General features: G+C 45.3%; 7 protein-coding genes across 7 annotated transcripts; 3 read left to right on the top strand and 4 right to left on the bottom strand.

Moving 5' to 3' along the window:
* Positions 1-798: 798 nt before the first annotated feature.
* LOC136361750 (histone H2B 1/2/3/4/6) lies at positions 799-6,729 on the bottom strand. Its single transcript, XM_066319883.1, has 2 exons — positions 4,066-6,729; positions 799-1,085 (listed from the first exon to the last, which is right to left on the bottom strand). The coding sequence occupies exon 1, from the start codon at positions 4,538-4,540 to the stop codon at positions 4,160-4,162; it is 381 nt and encodes a 126-aa protein (XP_066175980.1). The 5' UTR covers positions 4,541-6,729; the 3' UTR covers positions 799-1,085; positions 4,066-4,159.
* On the top strand, positions 2,084-2,946 carry LOC136361751 (histone H1). The gene has a single exon (XM_066319884.1). It carries the CDS (start codon positions 2,113-2,115, stop codon positions 2,767-2,769), a length of 657 nt encoding a protein of 218 aa, XP_066175981.1. The 5' UTR covers positions 2,084-2,112; the 3' UTR covers positions 2,770-2,946.
* A 364-nt stretch (positions 6,730-7,093) lies between the features above and the next one.
* On the top strand, positions 7,094-7,608 carry LOC136360952 (histone H4). The gene has a single exon (XM_066318542.1). It carries the CDS (start codon positions 7,133-7,135, stop codon positions 7,442-7,444), a length of 312 nt encoding a protein of 103 aa, XP_066174639.1. The 5' UTR covers positions 7,094-7,132; the 3' UTR covers positions 7,445-7,608.
* A 1,689-nt stretch (positions 7,609-9,297) lies between these two features.
* LOC136361749 (histone H4) lies at positions 9,298-9,649 on the bottom strand. Its single transcript, XM_066319882.1, has one exon. It carries the CDS (start codon positions 9,607-9,609, stop codon positions 9,298-9,300), a length of 312 nt encoding a protein of 103 aa, XP_066175979.1. The 5' UTR covers positions 9,610-9,649.
* A 3,098-nt stretch (positions 9,650-12,747) lies between these two features.
* LOC136361746 (uncharacterized) lies at positions 12,748-20,001 on the bottom strand. Its single transcript, XM_066319877.1, has 3 exons — positions 17,093-20,001; positions 16,155-16,975; positions 12,748-13,052 (listed from the first exon to the last, which is right to left on the bottom strand). Exon 1 carries the CDS (start codon positions 19,577-19,579, stop codon positions 18,656-18,658), a length of 924 nt encoding a protein of 307 aa, XP_066175974.1. The 5' UTR covers positions 19,580-20,001; the 3' UTR covers positions 12,748-13,052; positions 16,155-16,975; positions 17,093-18,655.
* Positions 20,002-20,150: 149 nt separating this feature from the next.
* Positions 20,151-20,704, bottom strand: LOC136361748 (histone H2B 8). The gene has a single exon (XM_066319881.1). It carries the CDS (start codon positions 20,608-20,610, stop codon positions 20,230-20,232), a length of 381 nt encoding a protein of 126 aa, XP_066175978.1. The 5' UTR covers positions 20,611-20,704; the 3' UTR covers positions 20,151-20,229.
* Positions 20,705-20,828: 124 nt separating this feature from the next.
* On the top strand, positions 20,829-21,445 carry LOC136361747 (histone H2A-IV). The gene has a single exon (XM_066319880.1). The coding sequence runs from the start codon at positions 20,979-20,981 to the stop codon at positions 21,366-21,368; it is 390 nt and encodes a 129-aa protein (XP_066175977.1). The 5' UTR covers positions 20,829-20,978; the 3' UTR covers positions 21,369-21,445.
* The last annotated feature ends 5,484 nt before the right edge of the window (positions 21,446-26,929 follow it).

The raw sequence follows: 26,929 nt of genomic DNA, 5'->3' as shown, positions 1-26,929 counted from the left end.
GTCTCTCAAATGCCTATAGAGAAACCTAAACGAACAGCCACCTTCCCCTTACAAAACACCCCAAATCGTTTTTAGCTTAGCTCTTGAAAAAAAATCCGAAAACAAACCACCCCGAACGCTTCGTATTACAGCTCTGTAGTTACGATTAAAATTTTGAAAACCCCACTATAAACTAGGACGTGGCTGCCATGCCTACTAAAATTAACGCGGTTCATTTAATGTGAAATAAGTCACTTTGCGCTTGGGGCTGTGAGAAAGGCACAAGATTATTTTAAGACTGTAGGAAAGAACCCACAGCCTCATGCCTCTCCTTTTTCAGCTCGGCCCTGTGTGAAGTTCAGGTAATTCACCTATGTCTTTAAAACAACCCTGCCCTCTCCAAACAACCTTTAGACCTTTTTGTTTGGTGTTCAGGGGTTTTTTTGTGGGGTTGTTTGGGGATTTTTTGGGGTTTTTTTTTTGGGGGGGGTAATATATTTGGGTTGGTTTTGTTTTTTGTTGTTGTTTTGTATTAAAAGGCATTCTGAGTTACTAATCCTTACTTCTTATTAAAACTCTGAGCTGCTGAGCCCATTTTCTGCCTCAAATATGAAGGAGTTTGCGATTAATTGTTCATCACAATGCACAGGCAATCTGAGGTGAAAATGACTGTTCCCAGTTTTGATTCTATCCTATACATACTGCCAAATACAAACCATAAATATGTTGAAATAAAAGTGGAAAATCTGCTATTATTGGTCAAAAACCGTATTTTAATAATTACCCATTTGAAAATATTAATTTCTTGAATCATAACATTGTCCAGAATTTTAGTATCACCCACAGTTAAAATAGCAAGAGGTAAAAAGGTGTTTACAGGCCTTTGTCAGAACAATGGGTTGTAGGCATTAATAAATGTATCAGAGAATACTTACTTTAATTCTTTGTACTCTGAAAAACAACGTGCATTTATTTTTAATCGAGGCTTTGTCTTGGAAAAGTGCATCAGAAGACTGTCCCCCCCTTGCTCAGCCGTGAGTTGTTTCAGTGTAGCTGATACATCAAGACATGACATTTCAATGCCATTCCGATGTAGGGATCAGTCCCTGGACAGTAAGAAAACGGAATATTTAGGAAACTGCTCTGAAAGAGGAATCCTAACTCATCACTTGAGCAAATTTTATTATGTTCGAGTAGTAGGAGTATCAGCTGGAGCAGTGTCTCCTCACAAAATGATAACGCAGATTTTTGCCCATCCAGCTGTATCAAAATAAAAACACTGACATATAATCAAAGGATGGGGCACTGGTTCTCATCATTAACAAAAAACTGGCCGTGTTAGGTTTTTACGTCACCTAATTAATTAAGAAAGTTAGTATATTGTGTAGCAGAGGACGAGGGAACCATGCCCGCTTTGTGTACACTGAGCAACACAGCACAAACTGCTGTGCTGTAAAAAGTCACCTCCTCTGGTGGGACAAAAAGCCCTTCACAGGGCTTTAACCTGCTCCTCGCCTTGCTGCATAATGCACTAATTTAATTTCTTTAATTTTTTTTGAAAGGGGTAAAGGATTTTGGACAAAGGAGCTAATTTCTAATCCATATTCAGTGCTCAAGATGAGCCTGTGTTACTTCCTCCTCTTTGAAATCAAATTGCGACTAAAATATTGGCTTAAATGCCTGATTTTCAGTTCAGATTAAGAGAAGACCCTTTAAAGAACATTAATTAATTACTTTGGAAATCTAGTTCCCCACATCGCGGATTTTATTTAGAAGGAAAAACAAAAGTTTCTGTCTCCCGAGGTCTGTTCAGGTCCAGGACTCAATGTTTATCGCCTCTTTTTTTGCTCACCCGTTGCCTCCTCGAAAGGAAACTTGGCCGAGGGGAACAAGAGGCTTTCTTCTCCACGCCGCTGCGAACTGAGGGGGGGTCGGTGGCGGAAATTCTGATAAAAACAGCCATTTTCGGCTCCTAAGAAACACAAACCGAGCGGGGCGAAGGGACCTTTCCGCCGTGCAGCGGGGCGGGCTCTGCAACGCACCAATCACCGCGCGGCTCCGCTCTATAAATACGAGGCCGCCGACCTGCTGCAGGCCCAGTGCGTTCCCCGGTTCGTGCACGAAGCCGGCACCATGTCGGAGACCGCGCCTGTTGCCGCTCCCGCCGTCTCTGCTCCCGGGGCCAAGGCCGCCGCCAAGAAGCCGAAGAAGGCGGCGAGCGGCGCCAAAGCCCGCAAGCCCGCGGGGCCCAGCGTCACCGAGCTGATCACCAAGGCCGTGTCCGCCTCCAAGGAGCGCAAGGGGCTCTCCCTCGCCGCGCTCAAGAAGGCGCTGGCCGCCGGCGGCTACGATGTGGAGAAGAACAACAGCCGCATCAAGCTGGGGCTCAAAAGCCTCGTCAGCAAGGGCACCCTGGTGCAGACCAAGGGCACCGGCGCCTCCGGCTCTTTCAAGCTGAACAAGAAGCCGGGTGAGACAAAAGAAAAGGCGACGAAGAAAAAGCTGGCAGCCAAGCCCAAGAAGCCGGCGGCTAAGAAGCCCGCCAGCGCCGCCAAGAAGCCCAAGAAGGCGGCGGCCGTGAAGAAGAGCCCCAAGAAGGCGAAGAAGCCGGCGGCCGCGGCGGCCAAGAAAGCGGCCAAGAGCCCCAAGAAGGCGGCCAAGGCAGGGCGCCCCAAGAAGGCGGCCAAGAGCCCGGCCAAGGCGAAGGCGGTGAAGCCCAAAGCAGCCAAGCCCAAGGCGGCCAAACCCAAAGCGGCCAAGGCAAAGAAGGCGGCGCCGAAGAAGAAGTAAAGATGACTGAGAGAATTAAGAGTCTACTCATTTAAACAAACCCAAAGGCTCTTTTAAGAGCCACCCACTTACTCTCAAAAAGAGCTGAACCGCTACCTGTTGCACACCAGCAAACCATAATCTCTTCACAGATTTCTTCAGGAGTTTACGCGGCATTAATAAAATTCGGATTTGGGGTACGCGTGCGTTCAGTCAGGCCCGCATGGCAAATGGGCTTCCTTTAAAAGGAAATGTTGTCCTTAGGCGCAATTGGGGAGCGCTGCGGTAACAGCCCGCCCCCGGTTCATTGACCCACACCGGGAAAAGGCGGTGTCTCCGGCGAGCGCCCTCCGCTCCGGTGCCCGGGGGAGTTTAAAAGTGCCGCGTTGGGCCGTGATTAGCCCCGCACCGCCTCCCGCCAGGCCCCGCCTCCCGGGGCGGTGACCTCCCGCATCCCGCCGTGCCCGGGGCCGGCTCCGAGCCCGGAGCGAGCCGTGACCGCCCCCGCCTGTGTCCCGGCCTCCGAGCCGGGGGAGGCGCGGAGAGGCCCGGGGCACGGACGGGGAAACGTGCGGGCCGTGCCACGGCCGTGCCCGGCGGCGGCTGCTGCGGAACTCCGCTCTGGCAGCGGAGCAGGACGGGCTCCGGCCCCGGGCACGGATTCTCCCCGGCTCCCGGTAAACCTGGCGGTGTAAATCACAGATCGCCCTTTTCTTTAGCAGGTTGTTCTGGTTTTTTTTTTTTTTTTTTTTTGGTTTTGAGTTTTTTTCTCCTGCAAAATTTTGGGAGTCGGTGTATTAAACCCGAAAACCCTTCATTAAGAACTATCTTTTCCTATCGAGTACGGACACGTACTAAAACCCCCCAAAAACAGAAACAAACAAAAAAACAACCCAGCCACATTGAGAAAGGCGATGGCAGGTTAGGGCACGTGCGAGTATTATAGAACCCAAATCAAACGAACCCGGCTCAAAAATTGAGTTGCCAAGACGGAAGAATCCTTTTTCTAATTTTTTCTCTTTAATTTTACTGCTATAGTGCACTGCAAGTAAACGCTAGGTCTCCCACGTAAAAGGCATTTAACCCGTAGAAAATTAAAACAATGTCACTTTCCCCACGGGACTTGCAATTGGATAAGTAGCTGCTATTTTAAAGTCCCTTTTAAAACGTAACCGGATTAAAGGTTTTGAACGAGCAAGTTAAAATACCATTTACAAGCAACGTAAACTTGTAGACTATTTACTGGGTATATTTAAACTTCCTAAGGAGAAGACCCCGATTCACTGAAACATGCAAGTGGTTAAGCTATTTACGTACCTCCCCCACTAAAAGCACAGACTCAGCTCTTTCACTTGAAAACTTGGTGGCTCTTAAAAGAGCCTTTGGGTTAAAAGTGACGGTCCGAGACGCCCTACTTGGAGCTGGTGTACTTGGTGACAGCCTTGGTGCCCTCGGACACGGCGTGCTTGGCCAGCTCGCCGGGCAGCAGCAGGCGCACGGCCGTCTGGATCTCCCGCGACGTGATGGTGGAGCGCTTGTTGTAGTGCGCCAAGCGCGACGCCTCGCCGGCGATGCGCTCGAAGATGTCGTTGACGAAGGAGTTCATGATGCCCATGGCCTTGGACGAGATGCCCGTGTCGGGGTGCACCTGCTTCAGCACCTTGTACACGTAGATGGAGTAGCTCTCCTTGCGGCTCTTCTTGCGCTTCTTGTCGCCCTTCTTCTGGGTCTTGGTGACCGCCTTCTTGGAGCCCTTCTTGGGCGCGGGGGCGGACTTGGCCGGCTCAGGCATGGCTGCACCTCCCTACTGGTATGTCACAGCGAAGTACCGGATTCCGCCTTTCCTCCGCTATTTATAGGGCCCTTATGCAAATCCAGGGTATCAGAACTTAGTGCTTCTATTGGACGCAGTGTAGTGACGTCATCCACCGCAGGAGGCGCTTTGCTATTGGTCTTTTTTAAACGCCACGCTCAGATTGGTCCACGATTCAAATGCTGTCAGCCAATCACAATGAGCTCTTTCAATCCCAGCGGTCGCTGCCGAAGCGGGTTCGCTGCGGCGCGGGGTCACCCCGGAGCGCCCGGCCCGTGTGTCCCTCGCAGCCGGCGGCGGGTTTGGAGCAACGAAATGTAGTTATGGGCATTTCTAAGGAAAACAAAAATCCCAAACCCAGAAACAAAGAACTTGTGAGGGGTTCTGCGACCCTTTTTATTATTTTTTTTCTGCGAAAAGGAGCATACTTGCATGCTTCGTAATAGTCTGCATCTGTAACAGCCACAAGACAAATGTAAAAGGGAAAAAGATGAAGCCGGGAAAGATATAGAGAGTCTTGAAGACAAACGCTTTTAATCATGTTTAGAATTAATCCTTTGTGGACCATAGATCGTGGCTTCTTTTTCACCAATTCATATGAGATGGAAGCTGTGATTTAATTTGCAACATGGAATGATTTGATTTCTCCTAAGATGCAATAAATATTGAAAGTACATGTTTACGTCAAAACCATGATAATACTAAAAATTAAATGTGAATTTTATTCTGCAGTTTGAAATTACCATGAACCAGAAAATCAGGCTGTTTTCTTGTTCATATCACTTCATTGTGCAAGAAGAAAAACGTGATGCTATTCCCTTTTGGAAACCTTAAGGACTATTCAGAGTCTGGATATACCTGGTATCAGAGGAAAAAGGTTTCTTGTGTAGATCCATGCTACCTCATCTGGAACAAGTGAAAAAAGATACCTTAGGAAACTGGTCTTGCTTCTGTTTTTTTTTTTTTTTCCTTTTTACCATGCTGAGTAGAAGCATAGATCCACAAAGATCTCCAGCCTGTATGCAAAACAGAGGTGTCTGAAAGGAAGCAGGCAAATAAAGGGTGGGATATTTTTCCTTCCCGGTGAGAGATGATCACTTGAAAGTGCTTCTGCTGTACATTTCTCCTAAACTGTGAAGGTAAAGCAGTGTTGAAAAGAGCAGCTTAATATTATCTCCGTTATCCTGCTGCTCTGTTTTAATATCTGCCCTCTCTCTGCAGCCCTGCTGCCTCTGATCCAGAACAGGGATATAGGTTAGAGAATTAGTTTCTGAACATAATTTCGTTTTAGTGTGGTGTAATTTTCTATCTAGAGCACAGAGAAAAGAGCCAAGCAGTCTCAGGTAAAGTTAAAGGACAACTTGGCAATCAAGAGGAGACAGCACATAGCAACAGGGAATACTAAAAATTTACTGATGATGAGCCACATTTGTCTTGTAGTTGGGAGTATTTCGGAAAATTTTTAAAGTACATGAGGAACCTTAGAATCACATAAGAGAAGCTGGGTTACAGGGCTGCAGGTAGCCATTGTAGATCTTTTTGTTGTTGAGACTGAAATTTTAAGCACAATTATATGATTTGCTCCATACTTTGTCGCCTGTAGATGCAAGTTTTCTAGTTTTCTAAATTGTGGAGTGCTGTTATAATCTGAAGACTGTAGAACTCCCTGGAGAAACATTATATATGTCACATTTCGACAGCAAAGAATAAAAAGACCAAGGTGAAAGAAAGGAATAAAGAAGAACAAGAAGCCAACCATGCATTTTCAGAAAAACCCTGCACATACGGACACGTGAAACTACTAAAGGTGGTTGAGACGATGGATCTCATTAAAATGAATGTGGCTGGAGATGTACAGTAAATAAAAAAGACTAGTAATATAAAGTGAGGAAATAAAAAACAGGGAAAGGAATAGTTCAATAGCCATCCATAAAGAGTGAGACTGTAAAAATGACTAAACACATGCCAACTTTTAAAAGTACAGGGAGTGGCAGAGGTTTTTATCATAGGTATAGCTGCAAGAGACATCAATCAGCTCCTTAACCAATACATCAGTTCCATAAACAGAACAAAGCTGCGTAATACTTAAGTCAAGGACATGAGACACGCAAAAGAATTCTCCCGTGGCAAAAATTTAAAGTGTCGCCCTCAGGAGGAATAAAACAAAACAAAAAAATATTGGCAGCACATTTACCCCCCTTTCAGAGCCTTCGGTAGTAAAGGGCGCATTTACCGCAGAACCCGGCCCGCGGAACCCCCCGCTCCCTGCCCGGCCGAGCCGTTTGTCGGGGCGCGGCTCGATGGCGGCGGCGCGGGAGGCCGGCGGAGCGCGGGCAGGGCGCGGGGGGCACGGGCCGAGCGCGGCCGGGACCCGCTCCCGGCCCCGTCCGGGTTCGGCCTCCCGGGAGCGGGCCCGGGCCCGAGGCGGCGGCGCGGCAGCAGCGGCACGGGGGGAGAGCGCGCCAGGCCCCGCCCACTACAGCAGTTCTCAACCAGGTCGGACCGCCCGCAATAAAGGCAGGCGCGCGGCCATCGGCGCGGCACTGAGACACCGCTTGTGATCGTTGCAGCATGTCCGGCCGGGGCAAGGGCGGCAAGGGGCTCGGCAAGGGCGGCGCCAAGCGCCACCGCAAGGTGCTGCGCGACAACATCCAGGGCATCACCAAGCCGGCCATCCGCCGCCTGGCTCGGCGCGGCGGCGTCAAGCGCATCTCGGGGCTCATCTACGAGGAGACGCGCGGCGTGCTGAAGGTGTTCCTGGAGAACGTGATCCGCGACGCCGTCACCTACACGGAGCACGCCAAGAGGAAGACGGTCACGGCCATGGACGTGGTCTACGCTCTCAAACGCCAGGGCCGCACCCTCTACGGCTTCGGCGGCTAAACTGTGTCCAAACACTATTAATCCTAGTAACACAAAGGCTCTTTTAAGAGCCACCCACAACTCTCACGAGAAGAGCTGTCTATTACTGATTCGTGTGTTCGTTTCGGGTTTTTTAGGAGATCTAAAAATAATTGTAACTAAAAGTGTTAAAATGTTGCTTCTAATTGGCCTGCTTTTCACTGTTGGCTTTTTGTTCTCACGCAGCTTCAAGTAATCTTATGTATTTTATTAGAATTGTTTACATTCTTTCTTTCTAGGAGGAGAATGATGATTGATGGTGATGTCCACCCATGAGGTCAAAGAGGTGGCTACCTGAGTAGCCAATCTTGGCCTGTCTGTAAAATGGCATATGATACGGAATCAGAAAAATAAAGAAGCTTTCCTGGTTGACCCGCTGGCCTGTTTCGTCCTTTCGTGCTCCTAATGAGACATTAATTTTGAAGAATAAAGGACTTTAGTTTAACTTGATATTGCTGAGGTAGACTTCCCTTTGCTAACTAGATATTGTTGAGGTAAACTTCCATTTATTAATAAACAGAAGCCGGATTTAAGAAACTGATACAACAGGAGGCCTGTCAACTTAATCAATAGACTCCAAGAACACAATGTGATCATAAATCAGATAGTCTTGAGAAAACAGGATCCAGGTGTCACCAACACTAAAAGGTTAAAAAGTCAAAGCGAGGAAGACGCATCTTAATTCATCATTTTGAGGCCCCATCCCATAGAAAGGACTACCGACCCATTTCAAAGAACAAACTACGCATGCTTAATTGCTTTTTGGCTAATTACCATACGAAGCGGGGAATGGGATGGACCAGAGTCATGAATATGCATTTGTGTTTTGGGTATTCAATACTCCTGTCCATAAAAAGACCCTGTGATCATCTGTAAATTGCGTGTATATTTGGGAGCTATTCCGCACACTGCCCGGCGTCGTAATAAACACACACTTTCTAATTTCAAACTGTTAGAGACTCTTTGTCCGTCATAGTTGGATATAGGTATTAGACCAATATCCGTATTTTTTTAATAAATCACTAACAGCAGCCGCACGTGTGACCCTCCGTCACATGAAAACGGGTAAGAAGTTATCAGAGATCGTAATTGCACTAGTCAACGTCCACCCACCGCGATTGCATCGCACCCTGAATTTTGTTAGATCCAGGACCCTGGGTGTAGCGAGCGTTGTGTAAATGGCAGCTCCTGAGCTCTGGCGGGTGCAGGGCGGAATTGTCTAAAATCACGTGGTCAGTTTTTATTCCAATAAGAATTGAACTGTTACAATCCTCTCAATTTGCAAAGCACCCTCGCAAATAGCGGTGGAGGGGAGATGAGGTGCCGTTGTCCATGTTGTTGTGCCGCAGTCATGATACTGGAAAGAAAACATAAAGGATGCTCGAGCCAGCTAAATCCGCTCCAGCAGCGGAGAAAGGTTCTAAGAAGGCGGTCATTAAGAGTCAAAAGAAGGGCGACAAGAAGTGCAAGAGAGCAAGGCAAGAGAGCTACTCGATCTGCGTGCACAGGGTGCTGAACAAGGTGCACCCCGACACGGGCATCTCGTTTAAGGCCATGGGCATCATGAACTCCTTAATCAACATCTTGCTGTGACCAAGTGCTTTAGGAGCCGTGATTTCAACGATAATAAGGGTTTAATATGGATTATGCTCTGAAAATGCATGAAAACAAACTACATCGCATTACAGGCATAGAATAAATATTGTGCACGTCTTAAGGGTACTTGTCTTCTGCATTAGTGATTTGAGTGATTACTAGCTCTACTTGTGAAATCGGTGTGTGGCTCTGAAAAGAGCCTTTGTGTTTTAGATAACTTGAGTCTGACGATATAAAATTTAACCGCCGAAGCCGTAGAGGGTGCGGCCCTGGCGCTTGAGAGCGTAGACCACGTCCATGGCCGTGACCGTCTTCCTCTTGGCGTGCTCCGTGTAGGTGACGGCGTCGCGGATCACGTTCTCCAGGAACACCTTCAGCACGCCGCGCGTCTCCTCGTAGATGAGCCCCGAGATGCGCTTGACGCCGCCGCGCCGAGCCAGGCGGCGGATGGCCGGCTTGGTGATGCCCTGGATGTTGTCGCGCAGCACCTTGCGGTGGCGCTTGGCGCCGCCCTTGCCGAGCCCCTTGCCGCCCTTGCCCCGGCCGGACATTGTATCACAGTTCGCAAAACCTTTGTGTGCACCATCGTCCGCCCCCAGCGGCTATTTATTCTCCAGGAGCCGACCTGGTTGAGAACTGCGGCAGGGAGGGGCGGAGTCCCGGCGTGCCCGGGCCCCGCCCAGCGGCCTCTGAGTCTCCGCCCACCGCGGGGGCGGGGACTGCGGCGCCCTGTTCCGGCGCCTCCTCCCCGTTCCCGTCCCCGCCGCCCGCGGGTCTGCGGCAAAATCCTGCCAATGCTGGGCCTCGCCCGGCGCTCCCGCCCCTCCGCCGCTCTCTGCCCGCCCAGCCCGGCAACTGCTTTTGCTTTAGACGCTTCAAGCATTCCTTTGGAATTTTTTGGTTATTAGCGTTTGCCAGCGTAGACACCTTCCTCGGGAAAATTTATATAGTCTCTGCCAACCTTGTCCTTTGCAACCTACAGTTTCTCTCTCTTACTACGTTCTTTTTTGTTTAAAATACGAGGGGAGGGAAACACTCAAGCTGTGTCATGGCTAGAGGATTTTTACCTTTTTTCTTTTCTTTCTTCACCTTTTTTTTTTTTTTTTAATGTTATGTCGAATTTCCTTACAAAAGATTAAAGCATGAACAGTTCTATGGCCTGTGTTTGTTTTAATGGGTTTTGTTTGGTTGGTCGTTTCCTGAAAACACAAGTGCACACATGTGTTAACATGAACATATTTGCTGTCATACCTTTACCTCTCTAGTGTATTTTTGCTCATTTCTAGGAAAGCTTAGAGCCTAGAGAATTATAAAAGAACAGACCATAAGGAAGAAGCAACCTTTACTGGAAATGTTTCCTACTAGGGAAGTAGGAGACTTGTTCTTGGTGCACACTGTAGTGGAAATGAAAGATTATTTCATGTTTCTCGCTCTAATGTTTGAGTTATCTCCTTGCTAAACATTTAAAATAGGAATGCTGCTCAGCTTTTGAACCCTCAACACTAAAACACAGATCAATGTTCTAGTACTACTAAGTTTCATGGATTAAGGCAGAATTTCATAAACTAATAAATTTTTCCTTCCTGACACAGACACTACTACACTAATTTATATTGAGATTAAACTCCATTTCAAAATTAAAAACATTTGGGGCCACTTGGCATTTTCCCTTTGTAATTTTTAACATTAAAATTTTTTCACGATTTTCTATTGATTTGAGGTAATAATCAATAGTCTTTACAGTCAATAGAGGAATATTGACATAGAAATAAAAAAGCCTTCAAGAAGTGTGATAATAAGAATTTCCCAAAGAACTTGTTAGAGATTTTGTTTTGGTGTGGCTTCTGTTTTAATTTGCATTTAGTCTTCATATTCTGAGAACTCATAGCATTATAAAACCTTTTCACTGGCATAATTTTGTGTAACTTCTTTGAAAAAGAGAAGAAAAAGAAAGTGCTGCTGTAACAATATCCTCATTGCCCAAGCATCCTTCTTTCTTATTAGTGACTCACACATTTTAGGATAGGATATTTCTCTCTTTTTTTACATCTTCTCGCTTATCCCCTCAAAACTGTAGCAGATGTATGTTCAAAAAGGAATTTGCTGTCTAAAGGAATTAGCTGTCTTTTTGTAAAGATAGATTCATCCAAATTACTTTTTCCGAACACTGGAACATAAGGAAAAAATTCTGGTGTTTGTTGGTTTTTCTGAGGTTTGTTTTGCTTGCTTGTTTGTTTGTTTTAATATCTGTGGTTATCTTTTAGCCCTTTTCCTATTTCACTCTGCAGAAGACAAGTTTGTTCCAAACTCTTCAGGCTTCTTTTATGAAACTGTAAATTTACTGATGGAATCCATTTTCTAACTTGGGGAACTGCCTGTTTTGGAATTGTCACTCCAACATTTCTCAATGTATCACAGTGCATTTGTTTTTTTAATCCTTCTATGACATGAGGCCCTCTTGGCTTTCTTTGTTGATCACCTTTTTAAAAGCACCACTAGCCAACCTTCTACTTGACATTTAAACTGGAGTTTTCCACAAGAAAGTGATTGCTCCATGAGGACATGGGTGACACCTGAGCCTCTCACACTTCCAAAGCAAAAGCAATTAGCAGCTCCAAACCAGAATGTTAAATAAAGACATGATTAGCACTGAAGGATAAATGAAACAGTTGGGGGAAGAGATGCAAGAGGAGGAGTAGAACATCATCGCTTTCACAGCAGTAAATCCCTGGTGGGGGCTCATGGAGTGTTTCAGAGAGGCTCTGGGAGCTCTGCTTTGTGTTTCTGAGGGTGGCTCCTGTGTAGCTGAGTTCTGAACCTATCCTGGGACAGTTGAGTGAATTAGTGCAAACTTTACGCTGTACTTTTTGTTAAATGGAAGAAAGATAAATAAGTAGCTCTTAAACATTAATTATAATGTGCAGAAAAAAAATAAAAAAACAACAAACCAGCCCCACTTCCTAAACTCTTGAGGATGCTTGAAAGAGTTCTTAAAATACAACATATACAGGTGCTTGCAAAATACTGTGTATTACCAAACACCTCTAATGTAGTCTTGCAGCCATGTGCTTCAGGGCCTTTAAAATAGATAAATTTCAGAAGGATGTTCAGAAAATCTTATTCCCATTTAAAGATCTCAGGTAAGTATCTTTGAAAATGTGTGATGACCGCATGTACACATACATACACACATCTAACAGTAGTGAGTCAGTCCTCACAGCACATATTCAGTATTCTCATTTTATTTCTGGTAGGCTGCACTTGTGCTGCTGCTGTAAGGTGAATTCAAACTCTGCATGCACCTACCAAAAAAAACCAGCGAGGACTGGTCTGGAAATGCTTCTGACTGTTAAAGTTTTCAGGCATTGGATGCAAAGGTGGGGTGACACTTTTGTTCTGGAAAAATTTCTGAGGTCTATGGGCCTAGACTGAGAATAGCAAAGGAGCCTGAGAGTGACAAATATCGGCAACCCCTCCAATTGTCTTTGGTGTCTGCATAGTTACCACACTTAGGCTTTTAAATGCATCTGTCCTGGGGGTGGACTAGTCCATATCCGTGTAATGATCTTCATTTTTTCCAAACGTGTTCCTTTTTCCTATGAAAAACCAACAATAACATGTCAGATGAGTCTGCCTGAGGGAACTGATGGGAAAATCAAAATTGGCCCAGATAAGGAAAATAACATTCAATTTCAGCAACCAACAGCAGCGTTCACTGGGGAGAAAGGAGGTGAAGAAAACCTTCCTTAATGTTCTATTTCACAACACAAGTAACTTGAATTGCAGCTGGCTCTATTCGTTGCTTAGCAGTTCCTCAATCTCAGTGTGACCTTGACTTTGACAGAGCCAGTGGACTGCAGCAAACCACTCAGAAATTCTCAACTGCTACTTATCATTGCACTGGTGCAGTGGAGATCTCACTTGTTTTTCATATATTATCCATATTCTGAATTGATTCAGGAAATGTTCAGACCTCGGCACACTGAATTGACATCTAAAACAAACACACACAGATTTACATTGGACTTTTGGCTATTCCTGAGAACCTATGTCCCTGAAACTGTTTGTATTTTGTTTATTTGTGAGCTTTTTTTTTTTTTTTTTGGTCATGCTTCTTACATCATGCCTTAAGTTCCAGATCCTTATGCTCATTACAACATTGGCATACTGCCCTAACCAAACCAGAATGTTAAATCCATGAGATCATATGGAACATTTATGGAAAAGTATATCATGTGCCTGATCTGGATCAATTACTTTCCTACTGATGGCATCACAAGTTGAAGCTCTTACAGGTCAAAATTTTGTATGACTTTACTGATCCATCCTGATGGATCAATAATGTGCTTGGAATAGCATAAAAAATCCATATGCAGAGGGAAAGGGGATACTCATAAATACATCAAATATTCCTGGCATTGGCACAGCATGCAAAAAAATGGAAGATCTTCAGAAACAGATAGCAATGAGCAAGAATAAAAGGTGGAGAGAGAAGCAATAAGGTCACAGACAATATATAATCAAAAATATTATTTTTTAATATTTTAACTACATTTAACCTCCGCACGAGCACAAATGACAGCGCAGCAGAGCACAGACTTGGCTGATGTGTGAAGACAAAGTGATCAAGCCCATTAAAATAGCATCTTCATCTTGATATGAACCAGCAAAACCTTGCAGTGCTTAGGGGTAAAAAGAACACGAAGGCCAGGGAAGCAGACATGGAACTGAACATTGGCAGCACATGTGAGCTTGAGGAAGCAGCACAGGAGACCATCTCACAGATGAGCAGGTGAGGAGGGAGAGGAGGGAGCAGCCCTGGGGCAGGACCACGGTGCCTTTGCCATGCTCGGTGCTGCTCCGATGTCCCTGCGGCTGTGACAATGACACCTTTGCCCCAAGGGCAGCTGTAGGCGAATCTGTGGACGGCTGGGACAAGGAATTCTGCCGACCTGTATATTCTAGAACATGTGGGTTTATTGCAAGGGTCGTGGGTAAAAGGGCCCTGCCTTCAGCCACCAGCCTGGGCTGGAGGGGAGTCCCAAAGAGAGAGGGAGAGAGAACAGCAGGGTGAGAGCTGAGAGAGAAGGGAGCGAGAGAGCAAAGGGCAGGGGGAAGAGAGCAGGAGAGAGCGAGAGCAGGGGGAAGAGGAAGGGTAAGAGAGGAGTTCAGAGGAGAAGTAAGAGTAAGAGTTAAGAGGTAAGAAAGTTAAGAGAGCGAGGTCTTTGTTACAATACATTATATCTCCTTTTGTGATGAATATTCTAATTTTCAGTGGCCAACCAACACAAGACACAAAATCCTATAGAATCTACATACAGCCTATAAGAACTACTATATTACCATACTGTGTTATGTTTTAAACTCTAAAAACTACTCCTTAGACTTCTCTTTTCTGCTACATTGACCTTTGGATCCCTCAGCCAGCAGAAAGGTATTGTTCAATCCAAAGGGATTCTCTTCAGCTAGCTAGGCCATTGTTTTCAGGTTCTATAGTAACTAAGACTCAGTATCCTACAACTCAAAGTAAGCTTTCATTTCTATTCCGATTATAGGTTTCATATTTTCAGAATCTTTGCTAAGCAATCATATTTATAAGGTTTTCCTGATTCATCTTCCCCAACAGGCAGCCTTGGGCTGAGGCTGAGGCGCCCAGCCCCACGGATGGCCTGGAAGGGAAGGGTGTGGAGAAGGCAGTGCCATACTCACCTTGGTACATCTTTGGTGACACCAGTGCCCCCAGAGCTCTTGGAACCTGAAGCCAAACCTAAAAGCACCTTTAGATTGAGATGTGAGGCACCATGAGTGGCACAGATGAAAACTGTGGAGTGAGCAAGGCTGGGGCATGTCTTGTGCCACCCCAGTGTCCCTGGAGCTGCAGGATTTGTTTTTCTGATCCCTGTCAGTCATCAGACTGGGGCTGAGGCTCCCAGCTAGAAGGGCTTACATTTTTTATATATATAAAAGGGGTTTTATTCAAACTCGGTTTGCATTATTTTTTACAATATATATTAATGTTCCTTTAGTCTGTTGCTCTTTTATTACTAAACCTTGGAACTGCCATATCAGCCTCACTGAGAACTGAGCTTTCCATCTTGTGTCACATCATAGTATTAATTATACAGGAAATTTTTATTATCTGTATTCTCCATATTTTCATGATGTATTAAGCAGTTTAGCATTAGTGGCTGGAGTGTGTGTAGCATTAGGCCACAAGAGCTGACAAAAAAAAAGTTTTGTTAAAAGCTAATGCTGCTGAGGTACAACTAGCTCAAAGCAGAACAAAAAAAAAAAAAGATCAGGAAGGCTCAAGGAAACAACTCCAAGAATTGTTGGAGGTAATGTCAGATTAAAAAAAAAAAAAAAAAAAAAAAAAAAAAAAAAGAGACAACTAACCAGAGGCAACTGATGGGCTTGGGAGTTGAGTGTTGGCTGGCCTGTGTGTGACTGAAGGTCAATTTTTGGTGTCTGGTCACTCTGCACATCCACCCAGCTATAGCTATAACCTGAGAAGTAATAAAAGACAAATTGGACACCTTCGCTTGGAAAAGTGCATTAATCATCAGGATCCCAGGGCCAGAGCCTGTTATTGTGGCCAGTGTAATTAATTCTATAATAGGAGCAGCTGACAAAGTGCTTTCTAATATATAATATAAAATACTTATAAATGTTCATGCTGTTGTGGCCACATTTGCACAACCACAATCTGAAACAGGCTGACACCCAGCTTGAAGCCGCAAAGTGACTTGGAAGTGGGAGTGAAGAGTGAGGCAATCTGAAGTTCAAACACCACTGTTGGTGGCTGCTGAAGGCTGTCACCAACAGGTGATTGAGACTGTGAAGAAGCCCACAAGAGGGACTTGCAAATGAAAATGTTTAGGACCTACCTTTGCATACTGGCTTGCAACCACCTTTACAAAATACTTACATAACAATAACTCCAATGAGGACCTTCCTTTCATAGGGATATATATCTGTTCAGATTTTTTTGGAAATTAATAGCTGTCAAGTAGGACTGACTGATTCAAAGATTTTTATTCTTGAAAGATGCTGTCTTAAGACCTTTTATGCATTTGTATGAAATGAAGTATCTCACCAGGATGTCAGTAGCTATGCTCTACTGTACCCATTGGGCTGAGAAGAACATTTTTCCAAGCCATGATTTTCATCTGAGCCAGTTCATCCATGGCTAAAGGGCCAGGAACAGTCCTAGCCAAATATCTTGCTGAGCATCTAAAAATCACCTGCAAAAGCACCTTAATTACCAACAGCAACTCTCAAGCCAATCCTCAGCTGCTCAGCACAGAGGTCTTGCTCACATGGAGCTTAGAATTGGCAGCATTCTTTTATCTTGGCAGCATTCTTATATCTCTTTCATTCTTTTTTCCCCTGCAAAAAGCAAAGAAATGCTGCAGAAGCCAACTGGTACTAGAGGAACCTCCACTTTTATTCTCACTTGGACTTAATCTTGCACCAAGTGACCTGTGTGTACATATGCCACCCCTCTGCGGTGTATCACACCTCAAAAATGCCTCAGACTCAGGCATTATAATTTAGAGTTGATACGAGCCCACAAAAAATAAAAAAAAAAAGCATTGCACATCTTTCTTTCTCAGCTGATCAAGTGTTTTTTTTTTTCTTTTTTTTTTTTTTTCTTTTACAATTTGAGTATGCAATGCTCTCTGAATCAACCCAAATAATATTTCATTTAGTAAAACAGGATGAGGTCTTCAAAAGACTGGAGGAAAAAATGACAAGAGATTAAGGCAAATAAAACCTATTTCCCTGTCTCACTGCTCAAAAATTGTCTCTTGAACACACACACACACACACAAAAGGATCATCTCTGATGCTTCATTTTGCTGAAACGTAATTACTCTGACCAACGGCTTTGATTAGCTATAAAATATCAAATATCTTCCAAATAAACGATTAGAAAACACTTTTTTTTTTTTTAATTATAAGCAAATGCAAACAGGTCCTTGCAAACACACGTTTGGCCATCTCACTAAAACTAAATGAGTTAGCTTTCACTAAAACTAATTTCTGCAATCTTGCTGGTAATCTATGGGAAGAAAAAAAAAATATTTGCTCAGAAAAACACAAGTTGTATGTCAGTGAATAAATCTGGGGATGAATAAATCACAGCAGACTTTTTAATTCCCAAAGCATTACTCCCGATGCCTTCCCCTCTTCTCTCTTTTAACCCTCCGAGGTTCAGAGACAGAAAATGGCTGAAAGTGAGAAAAACAAGAGGAAAGAAAATGGTGCCGAGGCACTCCATTGGTCAGATTTTGCTGCAGAGTCCCAAGTTTCTGCCACAGAGAAAAATATTCCTAAAATGAAGCCTCGATCAGCAGTTCAGAGTCAACTAATAGTCTTGCAATCTTTGGCTTTCCAGGAGAAATGTTTCCTCTCAGCGTTTCTGAGTGACTCCTTATCTCCTGGTTTAAATGAAGCGTGTGTTGGGCTCAATTTGGCGGCTTCTCACAGCCAAAGGAGCTCATTTGTAGCGCCGAAAACCCAAAAGGGACGTAATTTCCAGTAAAACTCAGTGAAACAGCAGCCCCCTCAAATGACATAAAGCTGCCTGGAGCATTAAAATATATATAAAGGCGCCATAAGCTCCGAAATAATTTTGGAAATGTACATTTTTTTCAGGCAACTGCAGATTTATTTACTGAAGGGGTGTGTGTGACTGAACTCAGTCAGGGAGAAATCCCTTTTGCAGGTAGTTTCATGAAAATAACTGAACACAAATAGGGAATTTTTTCCATTCAAATCTTCCCTTTAAAAATCACTCTAGATTTTCTAAGTTTTCAAGCACAGCTACTTCGTGGAAAACACTTAGTGGCAAGTTCAACAGTTCTTTTTAAGAGGCCCTAAAAATGACAAGAGAAAATTGAAACGACTCATTGAGAGTCCTCCCAGGGAAGGCGGGAAAAGGAGTTTTTGCGCCTTAAAAAACAAAGCGACTCAGGCGAGCCCTACCAAAAACAAAAGGGGGTAAATCCAATATTGCTGCCGGCAGAATGAAGCAATAAAACGGAAAAATAAGAGAATTTAAATAAAGGGCATAAAGGCAGCATAAAATTCACAATACACAGGAGGCACTTAGGGTGTATTTAACCTCTCTAAGCATGAAAGATTCTATAAAAGTTTGTTCTTTTACGCATACAAACAATTTGAACTATTTTAAGAGGCATGCAGTCAGACAAAACCCACCCATCTTATATGCAGGTATCTTCCCTTTCGGAACAGTAAAGACTAGGTCTCGTATTTACAAAAACAACGTGGAGAAAAAAGATGCAAAAAGGAGGGGTTTTTACCCTAAACGGAAATATTTCAGCAAAATAATTTTAAAAGAACTACCTGTACCAGTTTTGCAAAAGACAGGATCCAATTCGTACGAGATACGAATTATAGTTTGGTACTTACTTGACACGCAAAATCCTATCGACTGTAAAAGATGCACAAAAAAAAAAAAAAACACTTCCCACCGGCGACCAGAAATTTACAGCTCTCCAGTGATGTTGTGGTGGCTCTTAAAAGAGCCTTTGGGTTTCTGATGGTCTGAAGTTTCCGTTTGCCAACAGCTCAGGCGCGCTCGCCGCGGATGCGCCGCGCCAGCTGGATGTCCTTGGGCATGATGGTGACGCGCTTGGCGTGGATGGCGCACAGGTTGGTGTCCTCGAAGAGCCCCACCAGGTAGGCCTCGCTGGCCTCCTGCAGCGCCATGACGGCCGAGCTCTGGAAGCGCAGGTCGGTCTTGAAGTCCTGCGCGATCTCGCGCACCAGGCGCTGGAAGGGCAGCTTGCGGATCAGCAGCTCCGTGGACTTCTGGTAGCGCCGGATCTCGCGCAGCGCCACCGTGCCGGGCCGGTAGCGGTGCGGCTTCTTGACGCCGCCCGTGGCCGGCGCGCTCTTGCGGGCAGCCTTGGTGGCCAGCTGCTTGCGGGGCGCCTTCCCGCCCGTCGACTTACGCGCCGTCTGCTTCGTGCGCGCCATGTCCGCAGCCGAGTCCCGCAGCGAAGTGAACAGACACTGACGGCCCCGCGCCCACAGGGGCCGGTATTTATAGCCGCCAGCGCGCCCTGATTGGCCAGCGGGAAGAGACGGCGGCGGCCATTGGACAGAGGGCGCGGTTTGAATGACCCGCGCGTTGGGGCGGAAAGAGACGGGCGGGAGTCGCCGCCGCTCCGCGCTCCGTGCCTCTTCTCCCTTCCCTTCCTCCCTCCCTCTTTCCACGGGAGCAGCCGCCCTCTCTTTTCCCTTATCCCTCAGCTCCGTGCTGCCGAGCGGGACTGGAGACGGCCCGAAGCGCTCCCACACCTGGAGCCCGCCAGCAGAAGCGGAGTTTTTACTCTGACTGCAGCAGTTTTCTCGCGGCCCCTGGCCGGAGCAACCGGGATTAAACCCCCCTTGTAAAAAGCGTTTACCCAAGTGCAGCTTTCCCTGCGGATCCCGAGCTACCTGAGGTTCGTTAAAGCGCTTATCTTCGCTCCTTTCCCTCCCCCCCATATTATCTTATTTTTACTCGTAGTTTCCTATTGTGTTATCATTTAGGGATTTCTTAACTCTGCCACGCTTCCACTCTGCCGCAGATATTAATAGAGTACACTGCTTCCCTATGAAATCTCTAGGATTAATAAAATTATGCTGTTCTCTAAACCATTATGCATTTCCTGTTCTTGCTGCTACAGTTTTTATTAAACATAATCTTTTAATTATTACAGACTAATCCCTAGTTTCCCGGGTAAACAACCCACTTTGGCTTATGGCCAAGTCTCTTCAGAATGACATGTAATGTTTAAAGGGGACAACACACCGTCATAATGAATAACTAGAACGAATAAATACTCTAAAATGAAGGAAAAAAAAATCTTCAACCGCTTTAAAACTCATTAAGCGCCCGACATGCATTTTTTTTACCTGCGACATCAACTGTCACAACAGGACAGACAAGACGATCTAAATATTTCCGGATACGTAAGAGGATAAACACTTTCCTCTAATCTTTTAACAACATGTCCTAACCCCGGCACTATAAACAGTATTAGGTATAAGCACCACTCACCGAAAAAAAAAAAAATCAGTGATCGACTCTTTTACTGATTATATGGGTGGCTCTTAAAAGAGCCTTTGGGTTGAAAGTGACGGTCCGAGACGCCCTACTTGGAGCTGGTGTACTTGGTGACAGCCTTGGTGCCCTCGGACACGGCGTGCTTGGCCAGCTCGCCGGGCAGCAGCAGGCGCACGGCCGTCTGGATCTCCCGCGACGTGATGGTGGAGCGCTTGTTGTAGTGCGCCAGGCGCGACGCCTCGCCGGCGATGCGCTCGAAGATGTCGTTGACGAAGGAGTTCATGATGCCCATGGCCTTGGACGAGATGCCCGTGTCGGGGTGCACCTGCTTCAGCACCTTGTACACGTAGATGGAGTAGCTCTCCTTCCTTGTCTTTCTACGTTTCTTGTCACCTTTCTTCTGAGTCTTGGTGACGGCCTTCTTGGAGCCCTTCTTGGGCGCGGGGGCGGATTTAGCTGGTTCCGGCATTTTCAGGGGCTGTCAATACCTGACTACCGCAGGAACGACGAAAGCGCCGATGCAGAGTCCCCCCCTATTTATAGGGACTGTATGCAAATGAAATGACTCAACAGTCTCCTTGTCCATTGGACAACTCGGCTCCGTGACGTCAAACAAGTTGCATCTTCCATTGGTCGGCTTTCTCATCTGCACTCTCATTGGATAAATTCTCAATCCTTGCCTCCACCAATCAGAAGTCCAATCGAGCCTCAGCAGGAAGGTATAAAAAGGCAGAGTTCAAGCTCGGGGTTTATTTCCTCTCTTCCACGGCGAGACCCGTCTGCTTGCGCAGCTTTTCGATAATCTCGGCTCCACTTTTTTCTTCTGCCTTCTGAGCCATGTCCGGGCGCGGGAAGCAGGGCGGGAAGGCGCGCGCCAAGGCCAAGTCGCGCTCGTCGCGGGCCGGGCTGCAGTTCCCCGTGGGCCGCGTGCACCGGCTGCTGCGCAAGGGCAACTACGCGGAGCGCGTGGGCGCCGGCGCCCCGGTGTACCTGGCGGCCGTGCTGGAGTACCTGACGGCCGAGATCCTGGAGCTGGCGGGCAACGCGGCCCGCGACAACAAGAAGACGCGCATCATCCCCCGCCACCTGCAGCTCGCCATCCGCAACGACGAGGAGCTCAACAAGCTGCTGGGCAAGGTGACGATCGCGCAGGGCGGCGTGCTGCCCAACATCCAGGCCGTGCTGCTGCCCAAGAAGACCGACAGCCACAAGGCGAAAGCCAAGTAAATCTCTTCTGACGAGCAACCCAAAGGCTCTTTTCAGAGCCACCCACAGCTTCCTAAAAAGAGCAGGAACGCTTGATCCTAGCAACACTTGCTGTTAATGTACCTGGGAACTTGAAATCTCCCCGGGAGGCGTTGTATATATGTAACATGTTTAATATATAAAATGTATATATCTTTAGATTTTTTCTTTGCTGTACTGAAGCTTCCCTCCTTTTTTCTTTATTTTAGTAGTTAGAATGATTATTAGCTGTACCATGTGTCAGTTCATCCTTTTTTGGGGAAAACAAAAAAAAAGAAGCGGTTTAAGAAGAGAGCTGAACTCTGTGAGGGTGCGCTCGCTGCCTCTCCCGGGGGTTCCCAGGGGGTGAAGCTCCGCTCAGCCCGGGGCAGGGAGGACGGGGCGGGTTCGGGGCCGCCCCCGCCAATCCAGCGGGAACGCGCGGCTTTCGAACCGCGGGGCCGCTCCCTGCCCCCGCCGGCCCTCTGCTGCGGGGAAAGAGGCCTTCGGGTGCCTTGTGCGTGCTGCGATTTTCTGCTTTCTGTGGCTTTTTTTTTTTTTTTTTTTTTTTTCTTCTAGTTTATTTGCAATTTACCACTCTTCTGGAATAGTGAGAAAACCTTAAGTTCTTCCCTGGGGTGCAGTCCGGCAGGGTTTCCAAGGGGTAGCCTCAGGTATTCTGAATTTAGTGATGGGTGATGGCAATTGCAGAACTGGCTCCGAGTGTGAGTTTTTATGTACAAGCACCACGGAGATGAATGTATACACGAGGAGAGGGAGTCATGATGTATTCCTCTGGACTTGATTTGATGTTTTAATTCTTTGTCTTTCATCCTGGCAAGAGTGAGTGATGTTTAAAAGCATTCTTGGCGTTTTTCTGCCAAGCTTTCCTTTACTCATACAGTGGTGGTCTCCTGGGCATACTGCTGCCGTTGGCTTCGCTGAGCTCTTCTCTACCACTTTGCTGGATTTGGTAGCCTTCAGTTGTCTTTTTTTTGGTGGCTACAAGTGCCTGGGCCCGCTGGACTGCGGGAGCCGATGGGGGCACGGTCTGGGCGGTGGGAAAGCCGCGCTTTTGGAAGGCAGCAGCCGGCGCTGCCTCCCCGTCTTCGGCTTCTCAGGGCTTCATCAACCACGGCGAGAGGCGATGGGATTGACAATCGACAGGGAGGAGCTTTTTCGCCATTGGTGCCTCCAGGTGGCCGCGCTGCCGGAGATGGCGACAGCTCCTCTCTCGCCTCTGAACAGGTTTTTTTTTTTTTTTTTTTTCTCCCTCCCACTGTAAAGAACACCGCGTTCCCTCCTTTGTTAGAACAGCCGTAGGTAAATGACGCTTTGGCTCGTTTTTCGTTTAGGAATGTTTTATGGGGAAGAGAAGATCTACCCGAAGGGAAAGCAGGAATGCAATGCAACGCCTGGAGCCTCCGAATGAGGCTGCCTAAGGGCTGGGGAGGGTGTTTTCTTTGTTCTTGAAAATCGTCCCTTGACAACTAAGGCAAGGAAAACTCGGCTGCTTTTATTTATTTATTTATTTTTTTTTTTTTAAATCCCTTTATTTCTCTCTTATTATTATTTTTTTCTTTTTAGTGCTCCGCTGCAGGAGGCGGAGGAGGAGTGAGTCACTGGGGCGTTGTGTTAAAGGAAAAGGTTTTTCAGCCCGAGGGAGATAACGTGGGAGTGCCCGGCTGAAATCTTGCTTGGAAACAAGATGAGAATCACGGGTCTGTTTCTAAGCGGTATATGATTCTTAAACAATTTTCAGGTTGAGTTGTTTTCCTTATCTGTTTGCTTGTTATTTTGGCTTTTCTTATCCCTTTCTTTCCCATAACAGGCAGAGGACTTTTTTTTTTTACCCCTCTTTTTTAAAGCCATCTATGTTCTGCTGCAAGAAATTGCATTAGATTTAATCATCTACCATTCAGAGCTGGACTTTGAAACAACAGTAACTGCAGGACTTTATTAGTAACCATTCTGAAATTTGAGCCTAGAATTAGGTTTAAAATGCTTCAGGGTTTTTTTTGTTTCTTTGTATCATAATCTCAATTTGTCTGTATTTTGCATATTTGGCAAAATAACCTTCTATCGGTGTTTATTTAGTAGAGAAGGAAGAGCTTAACGTGATTCTGGAGAAGGGAATTTATTTCTACAAGGTTCCAATTGGGCCATTTGAAAATCCTGAAAGAGGCCTCCCAGCTTTCATTTTTGCCCTTGGAAACACGGTGGGGGAGAGAGCATTTCTTCTCAAGAGTAATGTTCATTCATACTTCCTTCTCAGGCACTTCGGGTATTTTAAGTTCTACTTCTCTTGAAAATTGCTTGTTGGCTTTTTTTTCCTTATCCCCCCCCTTGCCCCCGCTGATGTTTTAAAAATCAATTGAAAACACACGTATTTTAACAGTTTTCAAATGAGGTGTGGGTAGATTGCAATCTAGTGTTTGTTTTGTTTTTCCATCACGTTCCTCACTCATTTAGCTCAGTACTGTAATTCATTAAGCTGATGATTTCATTCTCTGCCTTTCTAGCCATGTTTCCTCCTTGAGACAGCTCATGTAATGAGCTCACTTCCCTTATATAGAGATTTCTAAATATTGCTGCTTTCTCTACCGCCACCAACAGGATTTAAACATGATGGGTTTAAGTATATTTTTGTTAGTGCAGGAGAACTGATGAATTTTATATGCTAAATCCTCATTTCCTTCAGCTAAATTATGCCTGGAATGTTTTTGTACAATTGCTGCATATCCATGTTTCTCCCGAGCAGTCATTCACAATTAATGTAGGAAGGCAATATGTTCTTTTACCTTGGGTAACTGCTTGTTATAAATTAAGACATTCTCTGTCTGCATCCCACAGTTAAATTAAGCATTTTAATATATTGAAATAGAAGAGAGAAATGTATTATATGAACCTCTTTGAGTATGAGACAAATGAGAGCTAAAAGGGGTGGGTTTTTTGAAAGCACAATATTTTATTTTGTTGCAGATACGGAATTTCACTTCCCAAATTTAGTTTCATCTCTTCAGCCAGCCTAAATTCCCAAAAAGGAGGAAGGCTTTAAATTTAAGAACAGTGCATCACAAGCTCTTTTGGTAATGAAATAAACATTTAATATCATATGACCCTAATTTAATTTTGGACATTGAAGTCCACACAAAATATATCCTTACGCTGTAAAGTACTAACCATAACATAGCAGTGCAATCTCTCAGATTGCTTGCTCCCAAGTAAATGTTGCTTAACCTGTAGTTTCCCAATAGCTTTTTGTTCTTCCATAAAGCCAGGAGAGATAATGTGCAAGATAATATTAAAAAAACAAAACCAAAAAAACAAAACCAAAATCAAGCTGTGCTGAGTTGCAGAAACATTCAGAAGGCTGCTGAGAATCTAATTTACAAAAAGTGATGTTATAAATGAACATTTACTATTAGGCTTTGTCTTAGCAACCATAAAGTGCCAAAAATAGTCCTTGGATATTAATTTCCTTCCAAAAATCTTATTCACATTCTTTTTATTTTTTTCTGGTTTGGTTTTGATTTTTTTTGTTGTTTGAGTTTTTTAGTTTGTTTTATAAAAAGACTATCTATGATTGATTTTTCTCTGGTGACCTGATTGAGGAGAGGAGAGAGATACCATTCCAACTTTCTTGGTAGTAAGCAGTCTTCTAAAATCTTAGAGGAAGATGTGATATTAATTTTTTTGGTTGTTTTTTTTTTTACTATTGTTTTTGGGGTGGGGTTTTTTTGTTTGTTTTGTTTTGTTGGGTTTTCTTTTTGTTTTTTTTTTAATGAACATTTGCTTTAGGTTAGAAATTTTATCAATAATGTAGGCAAGCTAAAGTGTTTACCTAGACCAAATGTGAATTCAATTTACCAATGCTATCCCCACGATGCTCCAGGCTATTCCTTGTAAAACTTGAATGAAAATTTGCATCACATAGTCTATACAAAAGTTAAGCTTTTATAGTTCTCTTATTGAATTACTCTTAAATTCCTTCACTCGTTTTTCTTAGTTTCTTTACTATCTTTCTGCAACCTTACATAGCATACCAAAATAAAATACAGTTGGAATAACTTATAAATCTGGTGTTATTCTACACAAAATAATCAGAATAATGCCATTAGTGATTTACTTTTCTTAAACACTTAAACCCGGATCTGCTTAGACACCAAAAGTATTTTTTAAATAAAAAGTTACTGTTTATTTCTCTAAAATACAGAGCACGAGATCAGTTTAGGCGTCTGTGAACATGTAAGATATTCACTTGTCCCCATTCTCCCAGTTTTGAAGGCACCCATGCTGACAACTCAGGAGGTTTGTGTGAAAGTGGAAGCCAACTGCAGCTCCTGCAGCTGTAGAAACATGACAGAAAACGGCGCTGGTTTGCAGGCCACAAAAAAAGGCATTGAGTGCGTCTAATACCAGCACGAAGGCGGATTGCCGGGATCCACAGCTAACCAACCCCTCGTGTGTCTTTCCCTTGGCACCCTGGGCCATGCCCATCATTGTGCCACACCCATCATTGGGCCATGCCCGTCCCTGGGCCATGCCCATCCCTGGGCCATGCCGTCCCTGTGACACTTGTCACATCCGCGCAGTTCCTGCGTCACAGCGCGGCAAAGGGGTGGTGGCTCCGTGGTGTGGAGCATCCCCCAGGGCCGTAACCCGGCCAGGAGTGGGCTGCAGAAGTTTCCAACCAATCCTCCCCAGGAAAGAGCTGCCCTCTCTGCTCCTCCTCCTCCTTCTTCTTCTTCTCCCTCCCTCTGTCTGCCCGTGGTTGCCTTCCCTGCCGCTGCTTTCCGGCCTCCCACCACCGGTGTGATGAGGGTCACACTTGTGGCTGCTGTTAGGAGCACGAAAGGATGAAGCAGGCCAGCAGGAGGTCAAGCAGGAAAGCTCTACTTTATTTTTCTGACTCTATAATATGTACAGTTTTACAGACAGGCCAAGATTGGCTACACAGGTAGCCACTTCTTCGACCTTGTTGGTGAACATCACCATCAATCATCTTTCTCCTCCTAGAGAGGAGAAGTGTGTCAACAAAGATAATTTTCTAAAAATATACATAATTTACTTGAAGATGCATGAGAACAAAATGCAAACAGTGAAAAGCAGGCAAATTTGAGGCAACACACCTGCCCCCCCGAGCTGTTTTTCTTTCCTTAATCCACAGTCAGAGAAGATGAATCTGCTGGAAGACACCACACGAGTGACGAGCCTCTGGTTCTGACCGCTGTTCAAACCAGCCAGGGTTTTGAATACTTCCAGAGTATTTTTTAATCAGCTGGTAGTTTGTGATTTTTGACTGTAATTTATTTATGCTGAGGCTGCTGCCCAGGCTAAGGAGAAAAATACGACACAATCAAACAGAAACAAATGAACAAAACCCTAAATTACCCACTGCAAAACCGAAACAACCCGAGGAGCAGCTGGGATGTTCCAGTTTGCTCTGTTAGAAAATACTCTTTTGGTTGTGCAAGCTTCAAAGCTGAGAGAGAAATGGACCATCCTACATGATAAAAAACTTCTGCCAGGAGCCCGTGATCATTCCATCCTTCCCTTCCCCT

The sequence above is a fragment of the Sylvia atricapilla genome, chromosome 5 (genome assembly GCF_009819655.1).
Source record: "Sylvia atricapilla isolate bSylAtr1 chromosome 5, bSylAtr1.pri, whole genome shotgun sequence".
NCBI classification, from domain to species: Eukaryota; Metazoa; Chordata; class Aves; order Passeriformes; family Sylviidae; genus Sylvia; species Sylvia atricapilla.
The sequence above is the reverse complement of the archived record's forward strand: the minus strand, read 5'-3'. Positions and strand labels throughout refer to the sequence as shown.